This window comes from Mobula hypostoma, chromosome 10 (assembly GCF_963921235.1).
Source record: "Mobula hypostoma chromosome 10, sMobHyp1.1, whole genome shotgun sequence".
Lineage (NCBI taxonomy): Eukaryota > Metazoa > Chordata > Chondrichthyes > Myliobatiformes > Myliobatidae > Mobula > Mobula hypostoma.
Window position 1 is genome coordinate 97,924,390 of NC_086106.1, and position 19,864 is coordinate 97,944,253.

Below are 19,864 nucleotides of genomic sequence, written 5' to 3' on the forward strand. Positions count from 1 at the left end.
GAATATGAAATACAGAACAATTGAATAATTCACACTTATGGTGATAATATCTCAGTTAGAAGTTTGTGAGTGTGAAGCTGTAGCAAGAATTAGAGTTCATAATGGAGATTAACATTCTAGTATGTTGCTGTGTAACAAGATGAGGTTAACAATGAGGACCTCCGCAGAAGAAAGCCATTGGATTCTTGATCTCCTTTTCAATGATGCTATGAACCATTGTTGAAGCAAACAATTCAACATTTCAGCCTTCATTTGGCATCTTTTTCTAAAGGCTGAATGCTGATTTAGAAATACTATTGAGGTGTTCACATACTTCTCATAATGCAATCTAAATTTCAATATTACTTGAAAAATGAGAGTTTCTGCTGTGGCACATGTTTGCATCTGGGTGTGTTGTACAAACTTGTGTCCCCTTTTGCCCTGTTCTAGATGGCAAGGTATAAAGCTCCATTCCATCAGCTGCGTATTCAGTATGGAACTAACAAAGGAAAGAATTACACAGAGGAGGAAGACCGCTTTCTGATCTGCATGCTGCACAAGATGGGCTTTGATAAAGAAAATGTGTATGAGGAGTTGCGGCAGTGTGTGCGCAATGCACCACAGTTTAGATTTGACTGGTTTATCAAGTCCAGGACTGCAATGGTATGAAACCTTTTCATTACAAGATATTCAAAAGATTTTTAAATTGATATAAACTATGTTTAAAACTCAACATAACTCTCTTAAGTGGCCCATATGTAATCATAGCAATGCAGTGGGTTAGGTATAAACAAAAATAAAAGAGAGTGCTGGAAGTACATGCATATGGAGCCGAGAAAGAGAAACGGAGTTAATGTTTTGGGTCAATTACCTGTTATCATTATGTTTTTAGATATAATGATGCCCTGGCTGAAAAACTGGTTTTAGACTCAAGATTGTGCTTCTTGTTCCTGGTATTGGAAATGTTCCAAGTGCTACTTTTGTGTATTAGGGAGCTTGCTCTGAGGCTGGAGCCTCAGTCTGCATGGAATCCTAATAAATATCTCTTCGGAATTGGATATGTTTCTCACTGTTGGAGGACATCATTAACTGCAAACCTTTGTCATTGCTGACAGGTATCCCGTGAATGACTGATGGTCAGTGATTGATATTGATAGTCAATCTAGAAAATGGGAAGTGCCCCTTTATCAAGAACATATATACTTCACTGAAGTCTAATGAAGAATCTGCCTTCTAAGTTATTTTGGGGGAGAATTATTAGTTCATATCTAATTAATGAATTATGTTGGTAACTGTTCATGGTGATCCTGATGGTACAGAAGAGGAAGTTGCTATGGTTTCCTAAGAACTATAGACTATCTACAACTTTACACAACTCCTTCAACTAGAAACACAGCTTCAATCCGCTCAATAATATTAAACAAAAGCTTAATATTTAGCAAAATCTATTTACGTGTAATTTATTTTAACTATAGCTGTCAAAAGATTTTAAACTATCTATTAAAAATAAAATCATGTTAATACATACTTTTAATTCCATTAAACACATAATCAGTTCCTAGTATTTTTGAAGGAAAATTCTTTGCTTTTTAGAGTGGGAGAGAAAAGGGAATAATGAGAGAGGAAAAGGAGGAGAGGAAGTGGGCTATAAAAAAAAAGGAGAGGAGGATAGAGAAGAAGAAAAGGGAGAAGAGATGGATGATGGCAGATCAAGGTTGAGAAGGATTGGAGGGGGTGAAGAATAATGAAAGAGAGGTGCTGTTCAGAGAGGATCAAGGCCATGCTACATAGACCAGTGGCTGAGTAGATAGAGACACAAACTATATCGAGACAACAATCATAGTAGTGCCCAAGAAGAACAAGGTGAGCTGTCTTAATGACTAATGTCTAGTAACACTCACATCTATGGTGATGAAGTGTTTTTTTGAGAGATTGGTTATGGCTAAAATCAACTCCTGTTTAAGCAAAGACCTGCACCCACTGCAATTTGCCTATCGCCATAATAGGTCTAAAGCAAATGTGATCTCATTGGCTCTTCACGCAGCCTTGGATCACCTGGACAATATTAATACTTACGTAAGGCTTTTGTTTATTGACTACAGCTCAGCGTTAAATGCAATCATTCCTATAATTCTGATCAAAAATTTCCAAAACCTGGTCCTCTGCAACTGGATCCTCGACTTCCTCACCGTAAGACCACAGTCTGTGCGGATTGGAAATATTATCTTCACCTCACTGATAATCAACACTGGTGCACCTCAAGGAATTGTGTGTATCCCACTGCCTTAGTCTCCCAAAACCCATGACTGTGTGGCTGAAGTGCCATCTATAAACTTCCTGACATCACAACTGTTGTTGGCAGTATTTCAGATGGTGATGAGAAGGCGTACAGGAGTGAGATAGATCAGCTGGTTGAGTGGTGTCGCAGCAACAATCTTGCACTCAACGTCATTAAGACCAAAGAATTGATTGTGGACTTCAAGAAGGGTAAGATGAGGGAACGTACACCAGTCCTTATCGAAGGATAAGAAATGGAAAGGGTGAATAATTTCAAGTTCCTGAGTGTCAGCATTTCTGAGGATCTATCCTGGGCCCAACATATCGATGTAGTTACAAAGAAGGCTCAACAGCAGCTATACTTCATTGAGTTTAAGAAGATTTGGTGTGTAACCAAGAACACTGGCAAATTTCTACAGATGTACCATGGACAGCATTCTAACTAGCTGCATTACAGTCTGGTATGCATTGCTGTCTGGGGGAGGGGGCACTACACAGGATTGAAATAAGCTGCAGAAAGTTGTAAATTCAGTCAGCTCCATCATGTGCACTAGCCTCCCCAACATCCAGGACATCTTCAAGGAGTGATACCTCAAAAAGGTGGCATCCATCATTAAGCACCTCCATCATCCAGGGCATTCCCTCTTCTCATTGCTACCATCAAGGAGGACGTACAGGAGCCTGAAGACACACACTCAATGATAAAGCTTCCTCCCCTCTGCCATCAGATTTCTGAATGGACATTGAACCTATAAACCTCATTACTTTTTTTTCTTCTCTTTTTGCACTATTATTTAATTTAACTTGTTAAATATATATACTTACTGTAATTAATAATAAAATATTATGTATTGCAATGTACTGCTGCTGCATAACAACAAACTTCACAGCATATGCCAGTAATATTAAACCAGATTCTGATTCTGATTCTGAAACATTGTCATGGCTTTGAACAGAAGGAGACAATTATGGATGTCTGATGTTGCTGAACTTGCTCCCTCCCCTTGCTCTTCTCTTTGCCTTCCCTCACACCTGCTTTTTCTCACATTCCCTCTCATTTCCCCGCTCCCCCGATGAACAATCCTTTCCTACCAACCTCTGTCATTTCCTCTTTCCACTCCTCACTTATTCCCTCCTACGTATCTTCTCTCTCCTGTATTTCCCACTCTCCCTCTCTTTCTGTCTCTGCAGGAGTATTGCAGCAGGAGTTACATCTGAAGCCAGTTAGTTGGATGCTGGCAGGTCATGGTGTTTAGGATCTGGTTATTTTTCTGAGCATCAAGACTGATTGGTTGCCAAGGCTATGGTATTTGTGGGGCAGAGTAGCAGTAGCTTCCAAAAGTTGGGATTGGGGGTCCTCACCAGCATGTATGGGAATGATGTCAGGTACCAGGGATCATAGAAGGGGTGGGTGCCTGCAGGAAGAAATGGATTTTAGGTTTGATGTGGCGGTGAGAGAATTCAATGTTGGGAGTAAAGGATGAGTCCTTCATTAATGTTTGGATGCATAATTGGCCTTTTTAAGGTAAATTGTTTTGCATTTCTATGTGCAGTTATTTCCCCCTATTAATTTTCACGATTAATGGGTCTAGGGCTTATTTTAACAAAGTAGTCTGGAAACATAATACGTTACAAATTCATACTAAATGTATTTAACACTTTGGATTATTAAGACTGACAGGTGTGAAATGTTTCCGATTTACACAACTTGGGTTTCACTTAATGATTCTGTTCTTTGATCAATTCAAAGGGATCTGCTCAAATAAATTTTATTCCAGACACTTAATACTAGTAGGTGAGGCAGTGAATGCAACACTTTGGGATGTGGTCGCTCCTGTCCACAAAGTAAATTACCTTAAGCAAAATACTTTGCAATATTTGGATACATACATGGAATTATGATGTAGTGGCCATTACAGAGACTTGGCTGGCACCAGGGCAGGAATGGATTCTCAATATTCCTGGATTTCAGTGCTTTAAAAAGGATAGAGAGGGCGGAAAAAGGGGAGGAGGGGTGGCATTACTGGTCAGGGATACTATTACAGCTACAGAAAGGGTGGGTAATGTAGCAGGATCCTCTTTTGAGTCAATATGGGTGGAAGTCAGGAACAGGAAGGGAGCAGTTACTCTACTGGGGGTATTCTATAGGCCCCCTGGTAGCAGCAGAGATACAGAGGAGCAGATTGGAGGCAGATTTTGGAAAGGTGCAAACATAACAGGGTTGTTATCATGGGTGACTTTAACTTCCCTAATATTGATTGGCACCTGATTAGTTCCAAGGGTTTAGATGGGGCAGAATTTGTTAAGTGTGTCCAGGATGGATTCCTGTCACAGTATGTGGACAGGCTGACCGGGGGAATGCTATACTAGATCTAGTACTAGGTAATGAACCGGGTCAGGTCACAGATCACTCAGTGGGTGAGCATCTGGGGGACAGTGACCACCGCTCCCTGGCCTTTATAATTATCATGGAAAAGGATAGAATCAAAGAGGACAGGAAAATTTTTAATTGAGGAAAGGCAAATTATGAGGCTATAAGGCTAGAACTTGCGGATGTGAATGGGGATGATGTTTTTGCAGGGAAATGTACTATGGACATGTGGTCGATGTTTAGAGATCTCTTGCGGGATGTAAGGGATAAATTTGTCCCAGTGAGGAAGATAAAGAATGGTAAGGTGAAGGAACCATGGGTGACAAGTGAGGTGGAAAATCTAGTCAGGAGGAAGAAGGCAGCATACATGAGGTTTAGGAAGCAAGGATCAGATGGGTCTATTGAGGAATATAGGGAAGCAAGAAAGGAGCTTAAGAAGGGGCTGAGGAGCAAGAAGGGGGCATGAGAAGGCCTTGGCGAGTAGGGTAAAGGAAAACCCCAAGGCATTCTTCAATTATGTGAAGAACAAAAGGATGACAGAAGTGAAGGTAGGACCGATTAGAGATAAACGCGGGAAGATGTGCCTGGACGCTGTGGAAGTGAGCGAGGTCCTCAATGAATACTTCTCTTCGGTAATCACCAATGAGAGGGAACTTGATGACGGTGAGGACAATATGAGTGAGGTTGATGTTCTGGAGCATGTTGATATTAAGGGAGAGGAGATGTTGGAGTTGTTAAAATACATTAGGACAGATAAGTTCCCGGGGCCTGACAGAATATTCCCCAGGCTGCTCCACGAGGCGAGAGAAGAGATTGTTGAGCCTCTGGCTAGGATCTTTATGTCCTCGTTGTCCACGGGAATGGTACTGGAGGATTGGAGGGAGGCGAATATTGTTCCCTTGTTCAAAAAAGGTAGTAGGGATAGTCTGGGTAATTATAGACCAGTGAGCCTTTCGTCTGTGGTGGGAAAGCTGTTGGAAAAGATTCTTAGAGATAGGATCTATAGACATTTAGAGAATCATGGTCTGATCAGGGACAGTCAGCATGGCTTTGTGAAGGGCAGATCGTGTCTAACAAGCCTGATAGAGTTCTTTGAGGAGGTGACCAGGCATATAGATGAGGGTAGTGCAGTGGATGTGATCTATATGGATTTTAGTAAGGCATTTGACAAGATTCCACATGGTAGGCTTATTCAGAAAGTTAGAAGGCATAGGATCCAGGGAAGTTTGGCCAGGTGGATTCAGAATTGGCTTTCCTGCAGAAGGCAGAGGGTGGTGGTGGAGGGAGTACATTCAGATTGGAGGATTGTGACTAGTGGTGTCCCACAAGAATCTGTTCTGGGACCTCTACTTTTCGTGATTTTTATTAACGACCTGGATGTAGGGGTAGAAGGGTGGGTTGGCAAGTTTGCAGATGACACAAAGGTTGATGGTAATGTAGATAGTGTAGGGGATTGTCAAAGATTGCAGAGAGACAATGATAGGATGCAGGAGTGGGCTGAGAAGTGGCAGATGGAGTTCAACCCGGAGAAGTGTGAGGTGGTACACTTTGGAAGGACAAACTCCAAGGCAGAGTACAAAGTAAATGGCAGGATACTTGGTAGTGTGGAGGAGCAGAGGGATCTCGGGATACATGTCCACAGGTCCCTGAAAGTTGCCTCACAGGTGGATAGGGTAGTTAAGAAAGCTTATGGGGTGTTAGCTTTCATAAGACGAGGGATAGAGTTTAAGAGTCGTGATGTAATGATGCAGCTCTATAAAACTCTGGTTAAGCCACACTTGGAGTATTGTGTTCAGTTCTGGTCACCTCACTATAGGAAGGATGTGGAAGCATTGGAAAGGGTACAGCGGAGATTTACCAGGATGCTGCCTGGTTTAGAAAGTATGCATTATGATCAGAGATTAAGGGAGCTAGAGTTTTACTCTTTGGAGAGGAGGAGGATGAGAGGAGACATGATAGAGGTGTACAAGATAATAAGAGGAATAAGTGGATAGCCAGCGCCTCTTCCCTAGGGCACCACTGCTCAATACAGGAGGACATGGCTTTAAGGTAAGGGGTGGGAAGTTCAAGGGGGATATTAGAGGAAGTTGTTTTACTCAGAGAGTGGTTGGTGCGTGGAATGCACTGCCTGAGTCAGTGGTGGAGGCAGATACATTCGTGAAGTTTAAGAGACTACTGGACAGGTATATGGAGGAATCTAAGGTGGGGGCTTATATGGGAGGCAGGGTTTGAGGGTCGGCACAATATTGTGGGCCGAAGGGCCTGTACTGTGCTGTACTATTCTATGTTCTATGTTCTATTTCTGAGTGCAAACCTTTCTCTCCCGGTGTGTAAATATGGTGTTCCTGTTTCGTGCCAGAATCAATCCACTGCTCACATATATATATATAAATAAGCAGCTGCTTCTGGCCAGCAGAAGTTGACTTGTAAAGACAAGTACTGGAGTACTATTCTTAGAGAGAGTAATTTGCTCTAGGATTTAGGCTACTACAGCTAAATATGAAGTGTAGGAATGGCACTGGCTTTGCACATTTGGGGTCTTCCTATCCTCCTTTTGGCATTGTTGACTAAACTTTTGTTTCTGCATTTTATTTTTAAATCAGGAACTCCAGAGGCGATGCAATACATTGATATCACTGATAGAGAAAGAAAACTCAGAACTTGAAGAAAAGGAGCGCGCTGAAAAGAAACGGCGAGGACCTAAGATAGGAATGGTATTCAAAGTTCTGTTTTTTTGGGAGAAACTAGATGAGGGATTTTAGAAGCTTTGACAAGCAGGTGTAGTTCTAGCCAGCAGCTGCTTTCACACGCAGAAGCCACAATAGGGCACCTCGTGCTTGCTAAAAAGGTCACTTCAACACCAAGATTTTGAATCCAGCCCACTCACAGCTGACCTCTGCCTCCTTTTTCTGGCTGTATGATTCCTCTCTGAAGCTAGCCTTGTAATTTTGATATAATTTCTATTATAGTCATATTCCTGAATGGTTCCATGTTTAGGTTTTAATCTCATTCAGAAATGTTGCAGAATGACTGATCTTGAAAATGAGTATTTAAGTTATTCTGATGCATTAATGAACGATTTTCTGGTATAGTTATGAAACATCAGATATAGCCATTTATTTTTTTTTTGCAGGATCTGCCATTGCAAACATGTGGTGGTAGAAACTATATTTCTATGTTAAGATGGTTTGTGATGAGAGGAACATGCATGTGATGGTATCCCATGGGCATAAAGCTCTGGTCCTTTGTGCTGGAGGACAGAGATTTGCCAGGTGCTGTTGGAGTAGCCTAGACAAGTGATTGCAGTGCATTCTACACACTCCAGCCGTGTGTGACAGTAGAGAAAATGAGCGGTTATCATGATACCAATCAAGTTTGTTACCGGTATAGTTGAGCTTCTAGATGGCATGCAACAAGCATCACTTCTGTCAGACTCTGGACCTATGTCTTGTAGATGGTGGAAAACGTTTGGGGTCTCAGCAGATGAGCCTCTGATTACTCTTGCATTTATAGTATAGTTCTGGTCCAGTTTGAGAACAATGGAGTAACTCCAGGATTTTGATGGTAGAGGACTCGACATTAACATTACTTGCTCATGTCTGTACAGTACCCTGAAAAGGTATTCAGCCACCACAACTATTTTCACACTTTACTGTCCTATTTTCTAAAGTTAAAATATATTTAAGTAGGATTTTGAACTAAATATTTGTGCATCATATCAAATCAAAGGTAAAATTTCAAAACCTGTGAACAATTTACTAAAAATTAAAAAAAACAAAATTGTGAGGCTGAGAAGGTATTCATCCCCTTTATAATTACACTAACTTTCCTCAGGTGCAATATATATTTCCTTATATTAACTCACCCAGTCAGTTGATGTAGAAAATTGGAGGATCACCTGTTTTCAACAAATTCATAAGAATAAATACTCCCTCTTTCTGTTAGCTCCAAACCAAACTAAAATGAAGACAAAAGAGCATTGAAGACAAGTCAGGGAAATGATAATAGAAAAGCACAAAGTTGGGGAAGGAACAAGATCATCTCAAAGACACTGAACATACTTTAGAGTCCATCATGAAAACGTGGGGAAAAAAATGAAAGCATAGCCGCACTGTCTAGATCAGGCTGCCCTTCTGAACTTAGTCACTGGAGAAGAATGATACTTGGAAGAGAGGCTACAATGATGCCAACAGTCACTGCGTGAGCTGCAAATGTTAGTGGCTGCAACTGGAGATGAAGTTCATGGCTCCAAAATCTCTTAAGGCCTTGAACAAAAGGGATATATGTGGAAGAGTGGCAAGAAAGAAGCCCTGGCTAAACAAAAAGCATATCCTTGCTTCTAAAAACTTTGAAAGCATCACTTAGAAGATACTTTAAAGATGTGGTTGGATGAGAGTAAAGTAGAACTTTTTGGCCTCAACACGAAGCAGGGACTGGGAATGTCAGGATTGATGGAAAGATGAATGCTGCTAAATACAGGGAGATTTGGGGTAAAAACTTGTTAGCATCTGCCAGAAATCTTAAACTGGGAAGGAAGCTTGTCTTCAGTAGGACAACGACCCAGAACACACTGCCAGAGCAACCATGAAGTTGTTTAAATGAGGAAAATTGATGTCCTTGAGTGACCCAGTCAGAGTCCTGACCTTAGCCTGGCAGAGCGTCTCTGTCCACTGCCGCTTCCCAACTAACTTAGCAGTGTTTGAGAAATTTTGCAAGGAGAAATGGGCAAATCTAGCTGTAGTAACTGCAAGAGGTGGTTTAACTAAATACTGAGCAAAGAGGAATGAATACTTCTGAACTGCTCACATTTCAGGTTTTGATTTTTTAGTTTTCATGTTTCACAGTTTTCCTTACTTTTTGGGTTCTGCTATGGAAAAAAAGGAGCGTGTGATCCACAGAAAATTTCAGTTAAACTGATCAAAATCTCTGGTTATACTTATTTATGTGAACAAAGGATTGGGAACTGATTATTTTACATGGCACTGTATATCATCTTGGTCCTACTGAATTAGGGTATGGACTAATTTATTTGCTGAGAAATTGCAATGAAGTTGAATATTGTACAATCAATGGCAAATATTCCTCACTTCTGACCTTTTGATAGAAGGAAAGATATTGGTGAAGCAATGACAGTTTGATAAAGACCATTGCATTGAGAATGTTGTCTAGCCCGATGCTGTATCCCACAGGTTCAGCCATTTCCTGACTTTGCTCAACACAGAGTCTCTGTGTTGCTCAGTCAGCCTGTATCGGAGGCCTTAGGAGGAATATTACTTATTTGGCGCTGTTGGCTTTGCAGTTCGCATACTTGGTCTTGTGGAGGTTGACTGTGTTCTTTCAGAACTGATGCCTAAGCTGATGCCTGGTGGCCCATCTGTTTTAATCATTTTCTGTTTCAATGTAGCAGGTGTGATAAAACTAAATAGCTTGCTCAGCCTTTTCAGGGAGTATTTAAGAATCAATCACATTAGTTCATGGGACCTTGTAGCATACAAGGTTATCAACAACTAAACCTTTGCTATAGGTTTCTTGATCCTGCTCTTTCCATTCTTTTTGTGCTTATTATTGATTATTTTTGTGCACTGTATAAAGTAAGCTGTTGGCTCTTTTAATCATATATAGACAAATAAAAAAACTTCTAGACTAATGCTTGTCAAAACACCTGAAGACATTTTCACTAATTTAATTTTTTGTTCTGCTGTGGAACAGTTGCATTTTATATAATAAAAACTTCTCCAATAGATGATAGGCTTGACACTTAGGATTCCCTCACTGGTTGTGCTGATTACTATGTTCTAACTACTTCTAACAATATCAATTGAGCTCCTGTCACATATCCAAAATTTCTGTTGCCTGAAACAGGCTGACTTAGCATTGATTACAAAGGGATCACAGTTGCCAGTGATTACAAAGACCGTGAGGCTATTATTCTTCCTCTCCCTAATGCCAGGGAGGTGTTAGTTTGGCCACTTTGGAACACACTTGGTAAACGGAAGTATTCAGTTCTCTCATACAAAGTTCATATAAATCAACACACACCAAAAATTGTTGATTCCCTGTTCCAGAGATATGATAATAATGATATTGGCAATCCTAATCAGAAAAAAATTGGCTTGAATATGACATCAGGTTTTCCACTTGGTTGTTGCATTTACTTGATTGAATAAAAGCAGGAAAATCACCATTGATGAATAAAATAGATCTTGTATTTAAAAAAGTGAGTGATTAAAATTATTTGGATAATTATAATTTGGATAAATAATTTAGAATAAAATTGAATTTTACAATATTTGAATCACATTTTCTCGAGTGGAATCTAGAGAAAAAAGTAATTTCTAGGCTGGAACCAGGTGCCATCTATTTCAGTGCAGTATTTATTCTGATTACCTGAACTAATGTCTTGGAAAATGATTGAGAGAACATATTCACGAAGCACACTTCAGGGTTGTGCGCCATAAATCTCCATTTCTCTTCCGTTTCAAATATAGACCTCAGAGAAAAAAATGGGTAGACCATAGACATAGGAACAGAATTAGGCCATTCAGCCCATCAGGTCTGCTCCACCATTCCATCATGGCTGATCCTGTAACTCACTCAACTCCATATACCTGCTTTCTCGCCATATCCTTTGATGCCCTGACTGATCAGGAAACTATCAACTTCCACTTTAAATATACTCACGAACTTGGACTCCACTGCAGTCTGTGGCAGAGCATTTCACAGATTCACTACTCTCTGGCTAAAAAAATCCTCTGTACCTTTGTTATAAAAGTTCACCCCTCAATTTTGAGGCTGTGCCCTCTAGTTCTGGATACCCCCACCAGAGGAAACATTCTCTCTACATCCATCTTATTTAGTCCTTTCAACATTCAGTAGGCTTCAATGAGATCTCCCCCACAGCATTCTTCTCAATTCCAGTGAGTACAGGCCCAAAACTTCCAAATGTGCCTCGTATATTAACCCCTTCATTCCCAGAATGATCCTTGTGAACCTCCTTGGACCTTCTCCAATGACAATACATCCTTTCTGAGATGTGGGGCCCAAAACTGTTGACATTACTCCAAGTGCGGCCTAAATGATGTCTTATAAAGGCTCAGTTTTATCTTCTTGCTTTTGTATTCTATTCCCCTTGAAATAAATGCCAACATTGCATTTGTCTTCTTTACCACAGACTCAACCTGTAAATTAACTTTTCTGGGAGTCTTGCATGAGGACTGCTCAGTCTCTCTGCACCTTTGATGTTTGAATTTTCTCCCCATGTAGATAATAGTCTGCACTATTGTTCCTTTTACCAAAATGCATTATCATACATTTCCCAACACTGTATTCCATCTGCCACTTTTTTGCCCATATATAGAAATATATCTTTGGCCATTAGGACTGTTTGATGTCAAAGAACCAATTTGAGATGGAAGATACAAAGAGTGCGGTTGGGACTAATATCCAATTTCCATTTAGTATGAGAAAGCCAATATGAATTGCCACCTTCAAATATCCAGTTTTGATGAGTTAATATAAACTTTCTTTTTCAGTGGAGAGTCACTTTTTACTGCAGACTTATACAGTAACACTGGTGTGCCTCTGCAGCAACAGAGGTGTTAAGACAAGGAGGAATCCTGCTGTTCATTTGTAATACCTTTAATGATTGAATTTCTTTAGTGTTAATTCTACCTCCGCACACCATCTGGTTCAGTAACACATCCCAGCTGGCTTGTTAGTACTCACTTTCTGGTTAAAGAGATAAATAAGAAAAGTCCAATTTTTAAATGATTTGTACTGCACAAATTTTTTACATTTTCTCTCCAATTTTTTACATTATTTTCTTCAAGCTGCTAATCCTTGTTAATCTGGTTTTCTCTATTTAATGTTTGCCTTTCAGTATGGCAATAAAACAACCATTCATGGCATATGGGCCATGATTGTAAGTGTATAGAGATAATTATTTTTTTATAAATGGGGGATTTTGACCCGTTAAATCAATGCAGTACAATTCCATTTCCCCACTTATTCCTTGCAATCTATTCTCTCTCAGCTACTTTTCAACTCTCCATCCAGCATTACTATTAGGGGTAATTTATAGGGGCCTATTAACCTATAAAGAAGCCTATCTTTGGGATGTCAGAGGAATCTACCCCAGGGAAAGTCCATGCAGTCACTGAGAGATTATGGAGGTAGGTAATCAATCCAGTTGATTAGAACAATCTGCGGAATCAAATGTATTTGGTTCTATTTAAGCATTCACTCCTCCCATTGTTCTTTCTTGGATAACAGTCTGACAAAAGAACTGTAGAAAATGTATTTTTTTCATCTTATCTTCTTTGACCTGAGGTCCAAGATCAATCGTACAAGAACAAAAAACTATTGATGCTGAAAATCTGACATAAGGGTAGATAATTCTGGAAATGTGAAGGAGGTGAGCCACTCCATTGGGGAATATTTCAGATTGGCGATCTTTCACTCTAACTGAGAATACTCAGCAATTTCAGTTCTAGTTTATGCCAAGATTAGTTGCTATTCCCAAAACTAGTCACTCAATAGAGATCAGTGAAAATGGTCTGAAATCCTTTTTAATGATTACTGTTGGAAACTTGAGCACAATTGCAGTTGCTTTTTTTTTAGCATATTGATTTGTTTATGTTTTAACTCAATTATTCTGCTTCCTCTTGAAATCCTGCCCATCAAGTAATTGTATTGGGCTCTTCCGACCAGAATAGGTTCATTGTCTGTGGTGCCATTTGTGCACAATAATGTCATCAAGCTGCATGATGCTTCTTTCCTCATTAACAACTGAAATTAGTACAAAAGTGTACTAAACGCCTGTATTTTTCACATTTTTTTTATGTTTGTGGTAACAAGAGAGCAGTGGGCATAGGATTGAGCTGCCAGAGGAAGTGGTAGAGCTAGGTACAATTACATGTAAAAGACATGGATGAGAAGTGATTTGAGGGATATGAACCATAGACAGGTAAATGAGACTAGCTCAGGTAGGCAAATCGCTTGGCATAGATGAGTTGGGCTAGAGATTTCTCTTTTTTGTACCTTTGTTCAAAACAAGGAACAAACATTGCACTGAATCCTTAACCACAGAAAATGCCTCAAATGGGATATAAATACTTAGATTGTTCATTCACCCAGCTTCACTGATTGCAGATATGGTTACGTATCAAATCTGTTCTGTGAACTTAAATGTGGTACCTTTTCTCTGAAGAGAACACACTTCTGGTCACTGAAGGTATAACTCATAATAGCTTGTTGCCACATATAGTATGGAAATAGGTGAGTATATGAAGTTGTAGGAAATGTAGTATAGCTAGTTACTGTGTTACTAATTGTGTTCTCTGTCGACAACTGCCATTAGGAATGATGTATTCTGCACCAAAACAGGAGGAAATTACCATAAATACTGTTTTAAGGACAGAGCTAGTGATTTTTTTTTGGTGGTAGGATTATGCTGATTGTGTATCATGGTCAAAACATACATTTATCACAACAAAAAGGAGTGGGATTGATTTTCTAGGTATAGTTAATCCAATGCTTGTATGTAAATGGTAAATTTGGAATGGTGGTTGTCTTTTAGACAAGCACTGATGCCACACTCATGTTGTCCATTTAACCTGTACAGAAAGGTTAAGATTTGAATGTTGTAATGTACGGTTTAATTTGGTGAGAGAAACAACATAAATACTCTGAAATTCTTTCAGTACTAATGGAGGAAGGCAGGCTGATGAGCAGAAACCTTTCATCAGAACAAGATCTACAATCAACACTTTAATCTGTTTGTTTCCATGCAAAATGTCATGATTTTATTTCAATATTTATATTGTTATTCTTTTAATAAATATAACCTTTTTTTATTATTAGGCACAGAAGAGAAAGGCAGAGCCAACTCCAGAAACTTCTGGACGAAAAGATTGGAAAAAAATGAAGAATTAAATCAGTATTCAAATGAAGACTGCATCTTGGTTAAACAATATTGTTTCTTTTTTGTTGCTTTTCTGCCTTGTATATTAATTGGAAAAAATAGGATGCAGTTTCAATAATCTCAAAGAATTTTAAATACATTTGGAAACAGGATTTTTTTGTGCTAAACAGTGAATGCTTATTTTTGTTTTTAAATGTCTGTGTCATTCCAGTATTTTAAGTCTGTCCTGCAGTTGTCCATACAGTAATCTACTGGCATGCATTTTAAGATATTGGTTGTTTAAGATAAAATCATAGAGCCTGTGTTTGTACATGACTGGAAATTGAAGCAAATTGGGATACTCAGCAAGGTATTTGTTTGGATCTCTGGGTTGGTTTTCCAAAACCTGCATCATTTTTAAAAAAAAAAATAAATTTGTTTCTTGGATATTTCCCTTTTATCGTGCAGTTTTACATGTAAAATAACAATGCTGTCTATTGGAGGGAAAGCAACGTATATCTGAACTGGAATATTCTTTCAGTGTATACTGTATATTCTCTAAATGCATAATGCATTTGGGAAGATCATATTTTTGTACTAATATTTCTCTGTTTGAAAAAATTGATGGGTTCTCTTTATGAAGTTTGCTTTCCCAACAATTCCATTTTGATCTCACCTTATCCATTCTTGGATAACTACTGTGAAATTGTAAGGAATTGGAGCTCTTGGTTTCACAACTTCCACTGTACACCAGTTGCTCCAGTGTTGAAATCTCTGTTGATGCCAATGGATCAGTCACTGTCCTTAAGCTGTCTGTAAAATCTTCATAATTATTTCATTTTGTCTTAGATCTATGTAAGCCTACTTGATTATAAGGAGCAAGTGGGTTAGAGTGTCAATACTGAATGCAGAATCAGCCTTAGTTCCAACGTTCATGCTAAAGGAATGTTGGAAGGATGAATAGCGTTGAATTTTCGTGTCACCTTGAACACCTCTATCAAGTTATCTCTCATTCTGTTTTGCTCCATAGAGAAATTCCCTAGCTTGCTCAACCCATCCTCATAAGACATGCTCTCTAATCCAGGCAACATTCTGGTAAACCTTTTCTGTACCTTCTCCAGAGCCCTGACATCCGTACTATAATGGGGCAACCAGAACTGTATGCAGTACTCCAGATGGGGCCTAACTAGATTTTATAAAGCTGCAACCTAACTTCAGTGCCTCAACTAATAAAGGCAAACATGCCAAATGCCTTCTTAATCACTCTATCAACCTGTGCAGCTACTTTCAGGGAGCTATGAACTTGGACTTCAAAATCTGTCTACTTTTCAGCGCTGTTAAGGGTCTTGCCTTAAATTGCTGCCTCTTTACATTTGACCTGCCCATAGCTGCAACTGTATGATATCTGGTAGGCAGAGGGGTTGGGATGACTCTGATGGTTAAATATGAAATCGAATAATTAGGAAGAGTTGACATGGGATTAGAAGATGTAGAATCCTTGTGGATAGAGTTAAGAAACTGCAAAGGTAAAAAGACCATGATGGGAATTATATACAGGCCTTCAAATAGTTGCCAGGATGTGGAATATAAATTACAAAGGGAGATAAATATGTCATGTAATAAGGGCAATGTTATGATAGTCATGGGGGATTTCAATATGCAAGTGCATTGGAAAAACCAGGTTGGTGCTGGATCCCAAGTTGTAGAATCCCTATGAGATTGCTTGTTAGAGCTGCTTGTGGTTTAGCTCACTAGGGGAAAGGCAGTTCTGGATTTGATGTTGTGTAATGAACCAGGTTCAATTAGGGAGCATAGGGTAAAGGAACCGATAGGAAGCAGTGATTATAATATGATAGAATTTATCCTGCAGGGAGAAGATAAAGTCAGATGTAGCAGTATTATGGTGGAGTAAAGAGAATTACAGAAGTGTGAGTGAGTAGCTGGCCAAAGTTGATTGGAAGGGGACACCATCAGGAATGATAGCAGAACTTCAGTGGCTGGAGTTTCGGGGGCAAAAGTGGAAGGCACAAGTCAGATACATTTCATGTTTGAGAAGTATTCTAAAAGAAGGGTGAGGCAAGCATGACTGACAAAGGATGTCAAAAACCACATATAATAAATATAGGCATATAATATAGCAAACATTGGCGGGAGGTGAGAGGACTGGGAAGCTTTTACAAACCAACAGAAGGCAACTAAAAAAGCCATAAGGAAAGGAGAGATGAAACATGAAGGTAAATCATCCAATAATATAAAAGAGGATAGCACAAGATGTTCCAGAAATATGAAGAGTAAAGAGAGGCAAGAGTGAATATTTGAACATAGCAATGGAGAACAAAGAAGTAACAGACGAACTTAGGTAGTTTGCATCAGTCTTCACTGTGGAAGACATTAGCACTATGCTAGAATTTCAAGAGTGTCAGGGAGCAGAAGTAAAAGCAGTTGCTATTACTAAGGAGAAGGTGCTTGGGAAGCTGAAAAGTCTTAAGGTAGATAAGTCACCTGGGCCCGATGGAATACATGTCAGGATTCTGAAAGGTATCTGAAGAGATTGTGGGGTTATTAGTAATAATCTTTCAAAAATCACTAAATTCTGGAATGGTTCCAGAGGATTGGAAAATTGCAAATACCACTCTAAGAAGGGAGGAAGGCAGCAGAAAGGAAATTTATAGGCCAGCTACCCTGCTTTCAGAGGTTGGGAAGATGTTGGAGTCCATTATGAAGAATGAGTACTTGGACGCACATGATAGAATGGGCCAAAGTCAGCATGGTTTCCTTAAGAGGGAATCTTGCCTGACAAATCTGTTGGAATTCTTTAGGAGGCAGAATAGATAGAGTCACTGGATGTTGTTTACTTAGAATTTCAGAATGCCTTTGCCCTGGTGCCACATGAGGCTGCTTAACAAAATAAGAGCCCATATTACAGGATATTATATTATATTATATTATATTATATTACAGGAAATATACTAGCATAAATAAAAGATTGACTGACTGGCAGGAGGCAAAGAGTGGGAATAAAAAGAGGCCTATTCTGGTTAGCTGCTGGTGACCAGTAGTGTTCCACAGGAGTCAGTATTGGGATTGCTTCTTTTCACATGATATGACATGGTTTGGATGACAGATTTGGTAGCTTTGTGGCTAAGTTTGTGGATGATACGAAGATGGGTGGAGAGGCAGGTAGTGTTGGCGAAGCAGAGAATCTCCAGATGGATTCAGACAGATTGGGAGAATGGGCAAAGAAGTAGCAGATGGAATATAGTGTGAGGAAGTGTTTAGTCATGCACTTTGGTAGAAGAAATAAAGACATAGACTATTTTCTAAATGGGGAGAAAATTAAAAAAATCAGAGGTGCAAAGGGACTTGGAGCCCTTGTTCAGGATTTCCTAAAAGGTTAACTTGCAGGTTGAGTTGGTGGTGAGGAAGGCAAATGGAATGTTTGCATTTATTTTGAGAGGGCTAGAGTATAAGAAAAAGGATGTAATGTTGAGGCTTTTTAAGGCATTGGTCAGACCACATTTGGAGTATTGTGAACAGTTTTAAGCATCTTATCTAAGAAAAGATGTGCTGGCATTGGAGAAGATCCAGAGCAGATTCACGAGAATGATTCTGGGAATGATAGTGTTAAAATGTATGACAGGCATTCTTTGGCTCTGGGCTTGTACTCGCTGGAATTTAGAAAAATTAGGAGCATTTCTTTGAAACATTGAATATTGAAAGCTTAGACAGACTGGATGTGGCGAGGATATTTTCTACAGCAGGTGAGTCTAGGATCAGAGACACAATCTCAAAATACAAGGACACCGATAAAGAACAGAGATCAAGAGGAATCTCTTTACCAGTGGGTGGCGAACCTGTGGAGTCACTGAGTATATTTAAAGTGGCAATTGATTGGTTCTTGATTAGTTAAGCCATCAAAGGTTACGGAGAGAAGGCAGGAGAATGAGGTTGAGACGGATAAGAAATCAGTTATGATGGAATGGTGGAGCAGACTTAATAGGCCAAATGGCCTAATTCTGCTTCTATGTCTTATGATATTCTTTGCCAGTCTTCTACGCTGTCTACAACACCATCAATCTTCATATCATCAGCAAACTAATTTGCTCACCCATCTGCATCTTCATTCAGGTCATTTATATTTACATCACAAACAGCAGAGATCCCAGATCCCCGCAGAACACTACTAATCACAGTTCTCCAGCTTGAATAAGTCCCTTTGGCCACCATCTTCTGTCTTCTATGGCCAAGCTAGTTCTGAATCCAAATAGCCAATTTAGCCAATTCACCATGGTTCCTATGCATTTGAATCTTCTGGACTAAAATCCATCAAGACAACACCACATTCACCACAAGCTCTACATTCATCACTCACTCTTGTCATCTTGTCAAAAAACTCAACTAAGTTAGTACGACATGGCTTGCCCTGTACAAAGCCATGCTGGCTCTCCCTAATTAGGCCATGGTTTTCCAAATGCTCGTAAGTCCTATCCTGAATAATTCTACTTCCGATCCCTAATAATTTCCTCCAGGACCACGCCTGTGGCTAAAAGGGACACCAAGATATTGGTTAAGACCCCAGCAATCTCTTGCTTCTCTCAGTAATCTGTGGTATATTCCATCAGCTCATAGAGACTTACTCGTCTTAATGCTCTTTGAGACCCAACAAAACCTCCTCCTTTACTTTGAAATGCCCGAGCATATTAATACGCTTATCACAGATCTCCCTATCCTCCATATCCTTTTCCTTGGTAAATACTGATGTAAAATGCTCATTAAGGACCTCACCCACATCTGCTGCATTTTGTCAAAAGTTCCTCCCTTTATTCTTAAGTGGTCCTTGCTGTGTATTTAATATTTCAGTAATAATTGAGTAATATTGTAAATATATTGTTTGATAAAACATTCTTTTTGTTTATATAATTCATTACAGATTTTATGTCAAAGTACATGGATGACATATGTCATTACAGCAACACATCATAAGTGTGTGCCTCACTAAAGTAAAACGAAGCTAAGACATCATCTTTGGCTCCATGTTTCTTTGCAATTAGTTTTCTGTTTTGGAATTACAAAACAAAACACTGGTGATGAGTAAGTTTTAATACAAAGATGACACTATATGTTTGAGAACAACGAGATGTTCAAGTTTAAAAAACAAAGTGCAGTGAGACGTTTGAGTAAAAAAAAAACGCAGCATGCGTTTTTCACATGAGGTCGAGTTAAAATAAAGGCAGAAAATGGATGAAATTCACAGGTTCATAAACGGCGACTATTGGGTGATATTAATCATAATAAAACAAAGCAGAAATGGCTGGCTATATCGGACTCCTGCTTCT

At 39.3% G+C, this 19,864-nt stretch overlaps 1 protein-coding gene across 4 annotated transcripts in view; it reads left to right on the plus strand.

The window, feature by feature from the left end:
• smarca1 (SWI/SNF related, matrix associated, actin dependent regulator of chromatin, subfamily a, member 1) overlaps positions 1–19,533 on the plus strand; it is a 101,772-nt gene extending 82,239 nt beyond the window's left edge. For all 4 annotated transcript variants that reach the window (XM_063060932.1, XM_063060934.1, XM_063060933.1 and 1 more), the window contains 3 exons: positions 430–642; positions 7,231–7,341; positions 14,489–19,533. In XM_063060932.1, coding sequence (XP_062917002.1) covers positions 430–642; positions 7,231–7,341; positions 14,489–14,560 — 396 coding nt within the window. In that variant the 3' untranslated portion in view covers positions 14,561–19,533. The remainder of the gene's footprint in view (positions 1–429; positions 643–7,230; positions 7,342–14,488) is intronic.
• The last annotated feature ends 331 nt before the right edge of the window (positions 19,534–19,864 follow it).